At 71.0% G+C, this 15,150-nt stretch overlaps 2 protein-coding genes across 2 annotated transcripts; one reads left to right on the top strand and one right to left on the bottom strand.

Annotated features, from left to right (window-relative positions):
* Positions 1–1,904: 1,904 nt before the first annotated feature.
* On the bottom strand, positions 1,905–4,083 carry CCR10 (C-C motif chemokine receptor 10). Its single transcript, XM_086766810.1, has 2 exons — positions 3,972–4,083; positions 1,905–2,987 (listed from the first exon to the last, which is right to left on the bottom strand). The coding sequence occupies exons 1-2, from the start codon at positions 3,981–3,983 to the stop codon at positions 1,905–1,907; spliced, it is 1,095 nt and encodes a 364-aa protein (XP_086622936.1). The 5' UTR covers positions 3,984–4,083.
* A 2,271-nt stretch (positions 4,084–6,354) lies between these two features.
* Positions 6,355–15,071, top strand: CNTNAP1 (contactin associated protein 1). The gene is made up of 24 exons (XM_086766555.1): positions 6,355–6,488; positions 7,715–7,816; positions 8,052–8,245; positions 8,356–8,503; positions 8,750–8,953; positions 9,024–9,208; positions 9,294–9,437; positions 9,767–10,028; positions 10,107–10,256; positions 10,329–10,500; positions 10,590–10,696; positions 10,786–10,905; positions 11,022–11,225; positions 11,317–11,473; positions 11,595–11,722; positions 11,821–11,988; positions 12,066–12,284; positions 12,370–12,609; positions 12,710–12,946; positions 13,081–13,208; positions 13,327–13,420; positions 13,530–13,763; positions 13,874–13,921; positions 14,001–15,071. Exons 1-24 carry the CDS (start codon positions 6,410–6,412, stop codon positions 14,189–14,191), a joined length of 3,915 nt encoding a protein of 1,304 aa, XP_086622681.1. The 5' UTR covers positions 6,355–6,409; the 3' UTR covers positions 14,192–15,071.
* Positions 15,072–15,150: the final 79 nt, after the last annotated feature.

The raw sequence follows: 15,150 nt of genomic DNA, 5'->3' as shown, positions 1-15,150 counted from the left end.
GCTGCAGCTGTTGGGCCAACACCGTCCACGGGACCCGCCGTGCTGGGATGCGCGCGCAGGAAGCGCCGGCTGCCAGCTCTCCTCCCACGCAGCCAGCGCTGGGCCCGCACCGGGGGCTGAGCCCCGCTGTGGGGCCGGCCGGGCAGCTGGGGCAGGCGTGGGTGCTGGGACACTTAGGGCAGAGCCCGTCGGCTGTGGCGGAGGGGGGGACAGAGCCAGTATGGGGCTGGGCGACGTGGGGAGATGGTGGCACGGCTGTGGGGCCAGCTCTGGCACTGCCACGGGGCCAGTGGAAGAAGACGGTGGGGCAGCCCGAGGCTGGGACAGGGAGCAGGGGCAGGTACTGCCCGAACCTGGCTGGTACGGGACCCCAGCACCCCATCTCTGTGCTGCTGTGTCGGGATGCAGCTGCTGAGTCAGCAGTAATTGTGTTTCCGGTCCAGTAGTAGGTGAGGGATCAGGGGTGGCTTCTCCCAGTCAGAGCACTGGGCCGATCCTGAGCTGGAGTCCAGGGGTGAGCAGCAAGCGGCCCTCAGCCCCGGCAGGACTGGAGATGCTCCCCCGCATGCTGACCGCATGAGCGGCTGTGCCAGAGCCAGGCCCCGTCCCGCTCCCGGTGCCCTGGAGCGCTTCTTCAGCCGGGCCCGGAGCGTGGGGCTGCTGCAGGTGTCGCCGGCCCGCGGCCCTGTGCCGCTCGGCATGGTGCCAGGCCCGTGGGGGCGAGGGGGTCTGAGCCGTGCCAGCCCCAGCCACAGCACCCTGGCTCCGTGGGATGTGTGGGGGCAGAGGAGCTTGTGGGGGGAAGTAAGGGGAGAGGAAAGTCCCTCTGGCCGCGCTGGGCCCCCCGCCTCGGGAGGGGATTTCCAGCTGGACCCAGGGCAGGTTTTTCCGGGGGGGCCTCTGCTGTCGCCAGCCCGGGGACTCCCAGCACCCTCGGCACCCTGCCCGCGGGGACGGTGACATGGGCTGTGCCACTGCCTCGGCCAGGGTCTGAGCTGTGCTGCGGGGGGGACCCCCGCTCCTGCCCCCCCGCCCCCAGCTGCCCCCTCTTACCCCCGGGCCGGGCTCGGGGCACCACGGGGCTGGGGGTGCCAGCCCCTGGGCCATCGTGGAGCCTCCGCTGCCCAGCCCGGTCCCTGCGTCCCTGCCCGCTCCCCGGATGCTGGAGCCGCGTGTCCGGGCGAGTCTGGGCAGGAAACCGCGGGGACGGGCAGGGGATGGGAAGGGGACGGAGGCAGGGGATCGTGGGGACGGGAAGGGGACCGCGGGGACGGACAGGGACGGGCAGGGGACCGTGGGGACGGGCAGGAAGCGCGAGGCTCTGCTGCCGCCTGCAGGCACCCTGGGCCAGCGCCGGTGGGGTGGCCAGCACCCAACACCCCGCGCCCCGACCCCCGCCCAGCAAACCCCGCCTGGCAACACCGGCCCGTCCCCTCCCGGGACAGCCCCGGCCCGCACGGAGACCGCGCTCGCCCGTCGGGACAGGATCGGGGTTTATTGTGAGGGTGGGAACCGGCTGCCTGCCCGGGGCCTGCCGCGTGCGTCCGTGTCCCGAGCTCACCGGCACCGCACAGCCCTGCGCAGCACACGGGACATTGCACCGCACCCCCGAGCACGCGTGACATTGCACGGCCCCCTGGAGCACGCGTGACTTGCACCGCGCCCCCGAGCACGCGTGACATTGCACGGCCCCCTGGAGCACGCGTGACTTGCACCGCGCCCCCGAGCACGCGTGACATTGCACGGCCCCCTGGAGCACGCGTGACACTGCTGGGTCCCCCCTGGCCCGGCCATTCATTGGGCAGCAGAGCCACTTGCAGGGCATGGCGGTGCTGTGGGGGTGCTCTCCCCTCTGCCCACGCGTGTGCAGGCCAGTCCCTGCCCCGGCCATGGGCGCTGTGTCCCTACATCACGTCCTGGCAGGTGGAGAGCGATGACCGCCGGCGGGGACTGGGGCAGCTGGGGCAGCGCGCGTCGAGGGGCCCCACGCAACCGGCATCGCTGGCCAGCAGCCACAGCTCCCGGCGGAAGCGCTGGCCCAGGAAGGCGTAGAGCAGGGGGTTGAGGCAGCAGCGCAGGTACGCCAGCCCGCCGGTGACCAGCAGCGCCAGGTCCTTGCGGCGGCTCTGGGCACAGCTCATCTCCCAGCTGGCCAGCAGCTCGGCCGCGTCCAGCAGCACCATCAGGCTGTGGGGCAGCTGCAGGGCCACGAACACCAGCACAAGGGCCAGCAGGACACGCAGCGCCCGGTGGGGCTGGGCGCCACGGGCCGCCAGCAGTGTCCGGGCCACGGCCGCGTAGCAGCTCGCCATCACCAGGAAAGGCACCGCAAAGCCCAGCACCACCTGCACCAGGTTGGTAGCCCCTCGGGCCACCCGGGAGACCCCCCGGGGGAAGACGACATGGCAGAACCGGAGGTCCTGGTGCTGCTCCACTTGCCCATAGATGAACTGGGGCAGTGCCAGCAGCGTGGCCAGCAGCCAGGCCAACCCTGCCGTCAGCCAACCGTGGCGGCGAGCCCGTGGGCGCAGGCGGCAGGCGGCCGGCACCCGCACGATGGCCACGTAGCGGTCCACGCTGATGCAGGTGAGGAAGAGGAAGCCACTGTAGAAGTTGAGGGCGTAGAGGCCCTGCAGCGCCTTGCAGGCGGCCGTTCCTGGGGACCAGCCCTGCAGCGTGTCGGTGAGGGCGAAGGGCAGTGTCAGGAGCAGCAGGAGGTCGGACAGCGCGAGGTGCAGGAGGCAGACGTCGGTGACGCTGCGTGCCCGGCGGTAGCGGGTGTGCGTCAGCAGCACCAGCCCGTTCCCCGCCGTGCCCAGCAGCGAGAGCAGCAGGTAGACAGCCGGCTGGTAGGTGCGGGCAAAGCCCTGCACCGCCTGCTTCTCGCAGAGCTCGGGCAGCACGCTGTTCTCCCACGAGTACCCGTCCTCCCAGGGGTAGAAGATGGTGGTGGCGGTTGGCTCCGTGGCGGCAGGGCTGGGGGTCTCCTGCACGGAGGGAGGCTGACTGAGGGATGCTCGGAGGTGGAGGCCGTGCCGCAGCGCACCGCACCCAAGGCAGCCCTCCTCCACCCTGCCCCACCGCAGCCCCCGGCCCCGCGCTCGGGGCAGTTTCTGTCTCACACCCACCCCGAGGCAGCGGGCTGTTCACCGCGCTCAGTCATTGCGAGAGTCACCGCGCGCTTCCCGAGCAGCTGCCTGTGGCGCAGAGCTGACGGGGAGACGTGACCCCAGCCGCGACATCCCCAGCACAGCACCACACCCCGCGAACTAACTGTGCACCCACCACGGGGGAGTTGCTCCTGGTGCCCCGGGGGGCTCAGCACCCAGCCCGCAGCCCCGGTCACCCCGTGCAGCCAGGCCTCGGGGCTCCGTGCCAGTATCACCAGGTGAGTGCACGCGGGGACCTGCCCAAAGCAGCCACCCACACCCGCACCACCCTGGGGACCCCAGTGCCGGCACAGCCCTCACTGCCCGGTCCTGCTCCCAACCAGGGAGCACCCCGCTGCCTCGCACAGGCTGCAGGCAGCCGTGCTCAGCCCCCCCGGCTCCGGGGCTCTCAGCCCAGCTCTGGGGCGGGGGGACAGTGCTGCAGCCTGGCCCTGGACAGCCGGGACCCCGTTGCCACGGAGGGCAGGATCCCGCATGGCTCTGACTCAGAGTAGCCTCACGACAGCGGTTTTGCTCCGGCTCCCGTCAGCGAGCCCGAGCAGCCGTGCCTGATCCCCCAGCGCGCTCCGGGGCCGCGGGTGGGATCTGAACCCAGCGCTGGGGCAGGGGGACTCCCCGGCAGATCCCCCAGCCCCCTCCCTGCTCTGGACCCCGGGGACCTGGAGCACCGGGCACTGCCATGCGTTCCCTAGGGCTTTGCCTCTCAGCCCAAACCCACACAGCTGACAAGAGAACCCCTTAAAAGAAGAGGGAGGGTCCCCACCCGGTCCCCAGTGAACCCCTCGCCCCACGGCCGCTCACCTGCTCCTGCATGGTGCAGCGGGACCTTTCCCTGGTCTGGAGCCGTCAGCGTCTCAGCGCTCTGCAACCTGTGGTTTGACCCCGTGCCGCTCCCGATACCGAGAGCGGTGCAGAGCGCAAGCCCAACCCCGGGGCAGGAAGGCGAGGAGGCAGATGCGACCCCGCTCTGGAGCCCGTCCTGCATCTTTTTTCTTTGTGGCCAGCATCTGCACGCCGGGGACAGAAATAGCAGCTCCAGTCAGGCCCGTCACGCAGGACTGGGGGAGTGGGACCTGGCCAGGGGCAGCTTGCACGTACAGGAGACCCCAGCCCACCCCGGACCGGGCACGGCTCCTGCCCCACAGCAGGAGCTGCCTCTGCGGGGCTGGGGGGAGCGGGGCCAAGGAGAGGTGCGTGGGCTGCTGCGGGCTGGCGCTGAGCCGGGCACGGCCAGGACGCTGGGCTGGCCCAGGAGCGGCCAGCTTGTCCCGATGGCCAACGCGGCGGTTCCAGCAACTGGGGCGGCCACTGGTGCCCAGCACCCACCTCGCCCAGGGGTCCCAGCCCTGTCCTGCACCCCCACGGATCGCTGCGCTGCCGGGCAGGCGTGTTGCTGGTTGTTGACAACAGAATTCCCAGTTCCTCATTAAGGGGCAGATTAATTCCTGTGGGGCTGAGGCCCCACTTTCCTCTCCCCAGGGGGGAGCGAATTGATCCCCGGCTTTAACGGGCTTTCGGCTGCTTGCCGCAGTAATCCCTCAATCCCCCTTTCTCCCCGCCACGGCCGTCTACGCCGTGGCTCATCCCAGCTCATCCCAGCTGTGCCTCCAGCCGGGCACGGGGAGCGGGCAGGGTCCCCGCCAACCCCCCGGAGCTCGTGGGGCCGGGGAGCGGCCGTGCCCTGGCTGGAGGGTGGCTGGCAGAGGCAGCCCCAAGGTGCCCCCCGGGCTCTTTGCTGGTGGGTTTCTACCCCTCCGCTGCTCTTTCCGCAGGCTGCAGACCCCGGCTCCACGACAGCTCTGGGGGTGCCGTCCTGCACCCCGCACCCCGGAGGAATGGGAGGGAGGAGGGTCCTGGGGTGGGTGCTGGCCCTAGGGTGGGTGCGGAGCGGGGACCCTGCACAGCCTGACCCAGCGCAGGGATGGGACGCGGGGCTGCGGCAGAGCGGAGGGGGGGTCAGGATAAGGCCGGGTGGGGCTGTGCCTCCCCCCCAGGTGCTGTGAGGGTCGGGGGGACAGGAAGGCCGGTGCCCGTGGCCCCGCCACGCGGCTCCAGCTCCCGGTAGCAGAACTCCCGGTGCGCCGCCGGCTGCCCCGCCGCACCTGGGGGTTTCTGTTCCCTCTTTCGCCCGCCGCTCCCGGCCTCAGCTCTGCCTGCGCAGGAAGCGGCCCCGGCACCCCCTGCCCGCAGGCGACAACCGCGCTGCCCTGCCCGGCGACAGCCACGTGCCCGGCACGGCGCTGCCAGGCGCGGTGGGCAGCATCCCTCGTGCCAGCGGTGCCGAGCTGCCCGCACCGAGCGGAGCCAGGCCGGGCTCCCGCACAGCACCCGGACCCCGCGTGGCCCCCGGTGCCTCCCCATCCCTCGGGGCTCCAGGGAGAGGGGGAATCCCCACAGAGCCGGGGGGGACACAGGGCACCGCGCAGTCTGTGGGGCTGCAGCGTATGTAGGCCGTGCGGCTGCCGGCCCCCCTGCCCTGCGTGGACGTCCGGGGCTGTTTGGGAACAGAGAGAGGCTAAATCCCATCTTCTGCAGCGCCGGAGAGACAGGCGACCCCGAAACCCGCAGGCCTTAATCTGTGGCTTGATTACAAACAACCGCCACATCTGCCGGGGGGAGCGGGGGGGGGCTGGCGGGCCCCACGCCAACGCTGCTGCTGCTGTGGGTGCTGGGGACGGGGGCCACGTCGGGGAGGGGGCACGTCTGGGGGGGGGGTGTCATATCTAGAGGGGGGTCACATTTGTGGAGGGGGTCACATCTGCAGGGGGTGCCACATCTGGGGGGGGGGTCACGTCTGCATCTGAGGGGTGGGGCACATCTGTGGAGGGCTCACGTCTGTGGGGGCCACATCTGGGGGGGGGGTCACGTCTTGGGGGGCCACGTCTGCCGGTGTCATTGCCATCCGGCCCGGCGGGGGCCAGGGCGGGGCCGGGGGATGCGCGGGTCCCAGTGATGCCGGGGGTGCTCCCGCTACGGCCCCACTGCCGCCACCCCCCCCCCCGGGGGCCGCTCCCGCCGGGCCCCCCGGTTCGCCTGCAGGCGAACCGGGGGGCCCGGCGGGAGCGGCCCCCGGGGGGGGGGTGGCGGCAGCAGGAGAGGCGGGGGCTCTGCGCTGCGCCCAGCCCGGCCCCCCCCCCCCCCCCGCCCCGTGGGCGGAGCCGCCGGCCCCGCTCCCCGGCGCGGCTGCAGCACCGGGAGCGGCGGCGGCGGCGGCGGCGGGGGCGGTGGGGGCGCTCAGCATGGGCGCACGCCGCCTGCTCGGGCTCCTGCTCGCCGCTTTCACCGGGTTCCTGCGCACCGGTCCCGGTTGCCTCGCACGTAAGTGAGGGTCCGCAAGCCCGGGAGAGGCCGCTCCGCACTGCGGGACCGCGTCCCCGAGCCGTCCCGCAACCCCGAGCAACCCCCGCATCCTCGAGCAGCCCCCGCATCCCCGAGCCGCCCCGCACACCCGAGCCGCCCCGGTCCACCCAGCCGCCCCGGCCCCCTCCCTTCTTTCTCCCGTTCTCTCCCGGGCCGCCCCGTCCCCAAGGTCAACGCTGGACGCGGGTGTCCGCCCCGCCGCAGCCCCCCCCCTCCTCCCCCCGCGCCGTCGGCACCGCACTCCCCCCAGGGATGCTCAGGGGTGCCCGGGGCCTCCGGTCCCCACCGTGTCCGGTAGCCCGGCGGGCGGGGGCGGCCCCGCAGGGCCCGGCAGCACCTCGGCCAGCGCCGCCGCGGGGCGGCACCGGGCTGGGCCCGATGCGGGGCGGGCGGGGCTGGGGGCGGCTGCTCGGGTGCGGGGACCGGCGAAGCCCCGGCCTCACCGCGCGGCTCTGCGGCCCCTCCGAGCGGGGGGCCCTGACCCCCTTCCCCCAGGGCCGGGGTGGCCGGGGGACCCGCTGGCTGCGGGGGGATGGGGGGGGGGGTTGATGGGGCGGCGATGGGGGGGCAATGCAGGCGGGGGTGGTGGGGGGAGACGATGCAGGCAGGGGTGAAGGGGGGGGTGATGGGGGGACGGTGCGGACGGGAGTGGAGGGGCGGTGATGGGGGGCGATGGGGGGGCGATGCAGGCGGGGGTGGAGGGGGTGCAGTGGGGGGGCGATGCAGGCGGGGGTGGAGGGGGTGCAGTGGGGGGCGATGCAGGCGGGGGTGATGCAGCCCAGCGCGGCTGCCCTTGGCTCTGCCGTGAGGGCTGGGGCTGCAGCAAACGCTCCCGGGGCTCCCCTGGCTTCGGCCAACCCCGCCGGGGGGGGGGGGGGGGGGGGCTGCGAGGGTTTCCACGGGGTCCCCCGCCGGCTCCCACGCGAGATCCTGCCCCGGCGGCTACCCCACGCGGGAGGGGCAGGGCGGGGCGGAGTGGGGGGGGGGGTGTCCCCGGCGCCCACGTCAGTGCGGAGGCGGCGGTGCGGGCGGCGGGGCCCGCAGAGGTGTGTCAGCCCCGCTGCAGTGCGGGGGCTGGGCCCGCAGGGCTGGGCCGCGGGAGGGGGGGGTGGGTGGGGGGGCTGCGGCGGGGCCAGCGCCCGGTCCAGCGCCCCGGGCCGCCCACGGCCCTGCTCTCCCCGCAGGCCCCTGCTACGATGAGCTCGTCTCCCCCCTCTACTCCTCGTCCATCGGTGCCTCCTCCAGATACAACATCTTCTACTCGGCCAGCTTCGCCCGCCTGCACAGTGAGTCCCCACGCGGGACTGGGGGGCGGGGGGGTGCCCCCGGCAAGGGATTGCCCCGCGTGGGGCTGAGGGGAGCCCCCACGGCAGAGCCCTTCACATCCCCCAGGGGTGGGGAAGAGCCGATGCCCTGCAGCCCTCCAGTTCCCACCCACGGTGGTGGCGAGTGAGCAGCCCTGGCTCATCAGGAGCTGCCGGGCGCTGGGGTGTGGGTCCGGCTGAGCCGCTCGTCCCGCAGGCACCAGCGGCTGGTCCCCGGACCCCCGGGACAAGCAGCCCTGGCTCCAGATCGACCTGATGCAAAAGCACCGGATCAACGCGGTGGCCACGCAGGGAACCTTCAACACCTACGACTGGCTGACGCGCTACATCGTGCTCTACGGAGACCACCCCACCAGCTGGAAACCCTTCTTCCAGCAGGGAAGCAACTGGGTAGGCGCTGCAGGGATGCCCAGGGGTCCCTGTGGATGAGGGTCCCGGGGCGGGGGGAGCAGAGACCCCCAGCCTGGAGCGAGATGCTGATGGCGGTCCTTTGTCCCCAGACGTTCTTTGGGAACGTGAATGAGAGTGGGGTGGTGCGGCACGACCTGCACTACCCCATCCTGGCGCGCTACATCCGCATCATCCCGGTGGCCTGGAACCCGCGCGGGAAGATCGGGCTGCGCCTGGGCCTCTACGGCTGCCCCTACCGTGAGTACCCGGCCCGGGGGCTCTGGCAGCCCTGTGCAGGGTGGGACCCTGGCGTGGCTGCCAGCGTGGAAAAGTGCCAACTCCTGGCTCTGGCAGGCCCAGAAAACCCTTTCCGAGAGGTTCTGGTGTCCAACAGTCTGCAGTCATTCGCTCTGGCGTAAACCATGGCAGAAAGGAGCGCTCCCCACGCCAGGACGCCTGCTGCCGCCGGCAGTGACGCAACTGGGGCCGCTCTGCTCTTCCCAGGGTCCCACGTGCTCTACTTTGATGGGGATGACGCCATCTCCTACCGCTTCCGGGCCAAGAAGATCAGCACCCTCGAAGATGACATCTCCTTCAACTTCAAGACGCTGGAGCAGAACGGGGTGCTGATGCACGGGGAGGGCGCGCAGGGTGACTACATCACGGTGGAGCTCAAGCAGGCCCAGCTCCTTCTGCACATCAGCTTAGGTGAGCTGGGGCTGGGGGTCCGGGGGGGGCGCGGGGCTGGGGACCGTCGGCTGAGGCTGCCCCTCCCCAGGCAGCAGCCCCCTGCACGCCAGCGAGGGCCACACGACGGTGGCGGTGGGCAGCCTCCTGGACGACCAGCACTGGCACTCGCTGCACATCGAGCGCCACGGCCGCCACGTCAACCTGACGCTGGACGGGGAGGTCAAGCGCTTCCGCTGCCATGGCACCTTCGACCAGCTCGACCTCGACACCGAGGTGGGTGAGGTGGGCAGGGAGCTGCCGGGACGCTGACCCATGGCATCCCCCAGTGAGGGGCTGACCCCTCTGCCCTGTCCCCCAGCTCTTTTTCGGAGGAGTGATCGACCAGGACAAGCAGCACCTCACCTACCGGCAAAACTTCCGGGGCTGCGTGGAGAACATCATCTTCAACGGCGTCAACATCGCCGACCTGGCCCGGCACCGGAGACCCAACATCCGCTTCGAGGTCCAGCCTGGGGGGTGGCGCCTTCCCTGCTGTGGGGGGACCCCTTTCCTGGAGGAGGGCCAGGTCCTCAGCCCCGCTGGGGGGGTGACTCCTTCCCCGGGGCCAGGCTCCCCCCGTGCTGTGGGGTGACACGAGGCCGGGCAGCGGCCGTGCTCAGCTGAGTGGCGCCGCATCGACCGTGCGAGGTCGTCCCTGGCCCGGGGCGCCCGCCCGGCACTGCCAGGCAACGGGATCGAGCCGGGACAATCGGGGCCAGGGCTGTGGGGATGGGGGGGTCTCCCCACCACAGGAGCATCCCCTTCCTCACCGCCCCCTGTGGTCGCCCCCAGGGCAACGTGGGCCACTACTGCCAGGACCAGCTGAACAACCCCATCACCTTCGCTGGCATCAACAACTACGTGCGGGTGCCGGGGATCCCGCGGAGGAACCGCCTGGCCGTCAGCTTCCGCTTCCGCTCCTGGGACACCGCCGGGCTCCTGCTCTACACCAGTTTCGCCGACCGCCTGGGCTCCCTCGAGGTGGTGCTGAGCGAGGGGCAGGTCAACGTCTCCATCGACCAGCCCGGCAAGAAGAAGCTGGAGTTTGCCGCAGGTGGGCTGGGGAGCCGGCGCGGGGCCGGGAGCCGGCCTGGCCGCAGCGCCTGCCCACACACCCTCCTCTCCCGCGCAGGGCATCGCCTGAACGACGGCTTTTGGCACTCGGTGCAGCTGGTGGCGCGAGAGGGCTCGGCCGTGGTGACCATCGACGATGATGACGGTGCCGAGTTTCGGGTGGCGCACCCCTTCCAGCTCCGCACCGGCAGCCAGTACTTCTTCGGAGGTGGGCAGCGGGGCGGGGGCCGGGGCGATGGGTGCCCGGGGGGGGGCCCGCTCACCCTGCTGTCCCTTGCAGGGTGCCCCAAGCCAGGCCTGGTCACCGGCTGCTGGTCGAACCAGACGGCCTTCCACGGCTGCCTGCAGATGCTGAACGTGGACATGCAGCCCGTGGACGTGGAGCTGCTGGTGCAGCACCGGCTGGGACAGTACTTCAACGTGCTCTTCAACGTCTGCGGCATCGCGGACAGGTATCCGTCGGGACAGGGGCACCGGCTGGGAGCGGGCGGGGGCCGGGGGGCTGCGCCGGTGCCGGGACAGGAGCCCTCTGCCCCCTCAGGTGCACCCCCAACCTTTGCGAGCACGACAGCCGCTGCGTCCAGTCCTGGGACGACTTCATGTGCATCTGCGACCTGACCGGGTACAAGGGGGAGACCTGCCACAAATGTAAGCCGGGGGCCTCGTGGGTGCCCACAGCTCCTCCCGCTGCCCGCTGCCCCGCTCCCACCGACCCCAGCCCCGGTTTCCTTTTCCAGCCCTTTACAAGGAGTCGTGCGACGCTTACCGGGTCAGTGGGAAAACCTCGGGGAACTACACCATCGACCCTGACGGCAGCGGGCCGCTCAAGCCCTTCACGGTGTACTGCGACATCCGAGGTGGGGGCGGCAGGAGCGTGTGGGGGTCCCTCTGCCCAGTGCCCCAGGGACCAGGGCCGGAGCAGGATGGAGGGAGCGGGGGCGTCCCGGTCCTAGCAGCCCCCCCACCTCCGCAGAGGACCGAGCGTGGACCATCATCCGGCACAACCGCCACTATGCCACGCGGGTGACGGGCTCCAGCGTGGACCAGCCCTACCTGGGGGCCGTGGAGTACTGGAACGCTTCGTGGGCCGAGGTCTCGGCGCTGGCAAACGCCTCCGAGTACTGCGAGCAGCGCATCGAGCTCCACTGCTACAACTCCCGCCTGCTCAACACCCCCTGTGAGCGCCCGGGGGAGCGGGGCCGTGCCGGGGGGCCGTGCTGCACAGCTGTGCCGTGGGTCCACGTCCTCACCCTCCCCTGTGCCCACAGCTGGGCTGCCCTTCAGCTTCTGGATGGGCCGAAACGACGAGCGGCACTACTACTGGGGGGGCTCGCGGCCCGGCATCCAGCGCTGCGCCTGTGGGCTGGACAAGAACTGCGCCGACCCCAAGTATTTCTGCAACTGCGACGCCGATCACGCGCTGTGGTGAGGCGAGGCGGGCTGCGGGTGCAGGCTCGGGGCGTTCAGGCAGGGGTTCCGGCGGGGTGGGGGCTGGTGAAGGCGCAGAAGCCCCTCACGGCCCTCCTGAACCGCGCGCCGTTTGCAGGAGGACAGACAAGGGTCTGCTGACCTTCGTGGACCACCTGCCCGTCACCCAGGTTGTGGTCGGAGACACCAACCGCTCCGGCTCCGAAGCTCAGTTCCTGCTGGGCCCCCTGCGGTGCTACGGAGACCGTGAGTGACCGGATCCGCGGAGCGTCCCCCGCCTGCGGGCATCCCGTGCCCATGGAGGGTCCGTGCCCGTCCCTCACCGCTCCTCCTGCTCCCCACAGGCAACACCTGGAACACCGTCTCCTTCAACCGGGGCGCAGCTCTGCTCTTCCCCACCTTCCAGGCCAACCACAGCCTTGATATCTCCTTCTACTTCAAGACCACCGCTCCGTCCGGCGTCTTCCTGGAGAACCCCGGCTCCCGAAACTACATCCGCGTCGAGCTCAACAGTACGGGCGGGCGGGGGGTTCATGGGCGCGGGGGGCGACGGGACTGGGCACCCCTCCCGACACCGCATCCCCCGCAGCCACCAGGGACGTGGTGTTTGCCTACGACATCGGGAACGGGGACGAGAACCTGACGGTGCGGTCGGCGGTGCCCTGGAACGACGACGAGTGGCACCAGGTGAAGGCCGAGCTCAACGTCAAGCTGGCGCGGCTGCGGGTGGACAAGCTGCCGTGGGTGGTGCGGCCGGCCCCGCCGCAGAGCTTCGTCCGCCTGGACTTCGACAGGCCCCTCTATGTCGGTGAGACACCCCGGGCTGCTCCTCGCGTCCCCACGTCCCCAGGTCCCCGCGTGCCGCAGGGCGCTGAGTCTCGGCCCCGCTGCAGGCGCCGCGGAGCACAAGCTGCGCCCATTCCTGGGGTGCCTGCGGGGGCTGCGGATGAACGGCGTGACGCTCAACCTGGAGGGCAAGGCCAACGAGACGGAAGGTGTGCGGGTCAACTGCACCGGCCACTGCCAGGACCCGCCGGTGCCCTGCCAGAACAGCGGGCTCTGCGTCGAGCGCTACAGCCACTACAGCTGCAACTGCAGCGTCTCTGCCTTCGACGGGCCCTTCTGCAACCACGGTGAGCGGCTGCGCCCACCCGTGCCGAGAGTGGGGACCCTCCCGGGGCCGGGACAGGGGAGAGGAGCCGGCGCTCCCGTCACCCCGCGGTTGCCCCGCAGACATCGGCGGGTACTTCGAGGAGGGCACCTGGGTGCGGTACAACATCTTGCCCATGGCGCTGTACGCCGCCCGCGAGTTCGCCAGCATCGTCAGCAGCCCCTGGCAGCCCCTGCCTGGCTACAACCTCACCAGCGAGGAGGTCAGCTTCAGCTTCAGCACCACCTCGGCACCCGCCGTGCTGCTCTACGTCAGCTCCTTCGTCAAGGACTACATGGCCGTGCTCATCAAGGATGATGGTGAGGGCAGGGCCGCCCACCCACGGAGCCTGTGGGAACCCCGCGGGACCCTCCTCCCCTCTGGTGCTGGTCACCAGCCCCACGGAGGGGCTGCACTCGCCCCGACAGCACTGACGGCCCCGCTCTGCCCACAGGGAGCCTGCAGCTGCGCTACCAGCTGGGCACCAGCCCCTACGTCTTCGCCCTCACCACCAAACCGGTGACGGACGGAAGGCCCCACCGCGTCAACATCACCCGCCTGCACCGCACCCTGTACACCCAGGTACGGGGCTGGGCTGGGGGGCTGTGGGGCTGGGGGCCGGGCTGGGAGGGGGCACGGGCAGGGTGGCGGGAGGCGGAGGAGGCTCGGTGGGCGCTGAGGCCGCGTATCTGCCCCCCAGGTGGATTATCTCCCCGTCATGGAGCAGCAGTTCTCCCTGTTCGTGGACAGCAAGCTGGACTCGCCCAAAAACCTGTACCTGGGGCGCGTGATGGGTGAGCTGGGTCCTGCCCTCGCCGTCCCCTCCAGCGCCGGGGTCTCCTCTGCCCAGTGCGGTCCTTGCCCCCGATGGGGGCTGAGCCTTCTCCTTCCGCGCTCCCACAGAGACCGGCGTGATCGACCCCGAGATCCAGCGCTACAACACGCCCGGCTTCTCCGGCTGCCTCTCCGGCGTGAAGTTCAACAGCCTCGTCCCCCTCAAAGCCATCTTCCGCCCCACCAGCGCCGTGCGGCCCTACAGCATCCGGGGGGAGCTGGTGGAGTCGAGCTGCGCCTCCATGCTTCCCCTCACCACCATCCTCATCCCGCCTGAGATGGACCCCTGGTACATGGGCACAGGTAGGTGCTGTGGTGGGACCCCAGTGGGGAGGGAGCCCCCCCGGCGGCAACTGCCGGCTGCGGCAGGGACGCTCCAGCCCGCTCCCAGCCACCCGCTCTGGTCTCTGCAGAGTTCCCCCACGTGCACGACGACGGCTGGATCGGGATCATCATCGGGTGTAAGTGAAGCGACCCACCTCTGCGACCCGCCCCGCCCCGGCCCCTCCCCAGCCCCTCACCGCTGCCTCTCCCCCGCAGTCGTGACCTTCCTGCTCCTGCTGCTCGGGGGGCTGCTGGTGCTGCTCTACTTGTACTACCACCGCTACAAGGGCTCCTACCACACCAACGAGCCCAAGGCCGTGCAGGACTACGGCAGCGCCGCCAAACCGCTGTCGGCGCGCAAGGACCAGAACCTGCCCCAGATCCTGGAGGAGGCGAAAGCGGACTAACGGGGACGGGGGGGTGGGACGGGCTCGCAGCCCCCGCAGCCCTGGGAGCCGCCCGGGGCTGAGCGAGCGTCGCGGGACCAAAGGGCCGTGCACACCTGAACTGCCAACACCCACCTCCGGAGCAGGCCGGACCGCACCGCACCGCACCCACCGCCGCCTGCTCCCCGCGGCCGCCACCGACCCGGCCCCCGGAGCGCGGCCGCGACCCGCCGAGCTCCAGCCCCGCTCGCCCCGGGGCGTGCCGCAGCCCCCACGCCAGAGGCAGGCTGCCGCGTCCCACCAGCCGCCCAAATCCTGGCGGGGCACCTCGGGGGGCGGGCAGCCCACCCTCCCCGCCCCGGTAGCGACGCCCGCGCGTAGATTACCCGCTGCTTTGCTCGCTTAGCCAGAGCCACGACAGAAGCCACGCAATACCCAGCCCGGGCCGCGGCCCCGGGCGCGCCCAGCAATACCCCTGCCCATGCGGGCGACGGCCGCCGCTGCCGCGCATGACGCCGCTGCACTTTGCTGAGATGCTGCTTTCATACGATCAGGTACGGATACTTTCTACCATTTTTTTTTTTGTTGTTGTTGCCGGATATTCTACTACACTCTGGGTTTTTTTTATTCTATCGGTTTGTATAAAAATCCAAACGGAAGCTCCTGTCGGGTGTTACGTTCCGCGCGTCGTGGTACGTGGTCTGTAGTTTGCTGGTCCTGCTGATCACCTCCAGCCCAGAGAAAGCTCCCGTTTACTCGCTGTGTTGTGGTAAGACGACGTTACAGAAATGCATTTATCTAGCCAAAGGCCTAGCTCCACTGGGCACTTTATTTTTAAAAATCCTGTTTTGTTGAATGAGATGTGAAGATACTCAAATAAAGGCAGAACGACGGCGTTTGACACTCCCGGCCCTCGCTTCGGCAGCCTGGCTGCGCGCGGGCAGCAGCTCCTCTCCCGTCCCTGCGGCTCAGCCTGCATC

The sequence above is a fragment of the Chlamydotis macqueenii genome, chromosome 25 (genome assembly GCF_036417535.1).
Source record: "Chlamydotis macqueenii isolate bChlMac1 chromosome 25, bChlMac1.mat, whole genome shotgun sequence".
NCBI classification, from domain to species: Eukaryota; Metazoa; Chordata; class Aves; order Otidiformes; family Otididae; genus Chlamydotis; species Chlamydotis macqueenii.
This window is presented reverse-complemented; position numbering and strand designations above follow the sequence as displayed.

Bases quoted from the DNA above. Each gene is read 5' to 3' on its own strand.
- CNTNAP1 (XM_086766555.1), top strand. From the start codon at position 6,410: ATGGGCGCACGCCGCCTGCTCGGGCTCCTGCTCGCCGCTTTCACCGGG. The intron at 9,438-9,766 runs GTCCAGCCTGGG...GGTCGCCCCCAG, and splicing joins GACCCAACATCCGCTTCGAG to GGCAACGTGGGCCACTACTG. The intron at 11,989-12,065 runs GTACGGGCGGGC...CATCCCCCGCAG, and splicing joins CATCCGCGTCGAGCTCAACA to CCACCAGGGACGTGGTGTTT.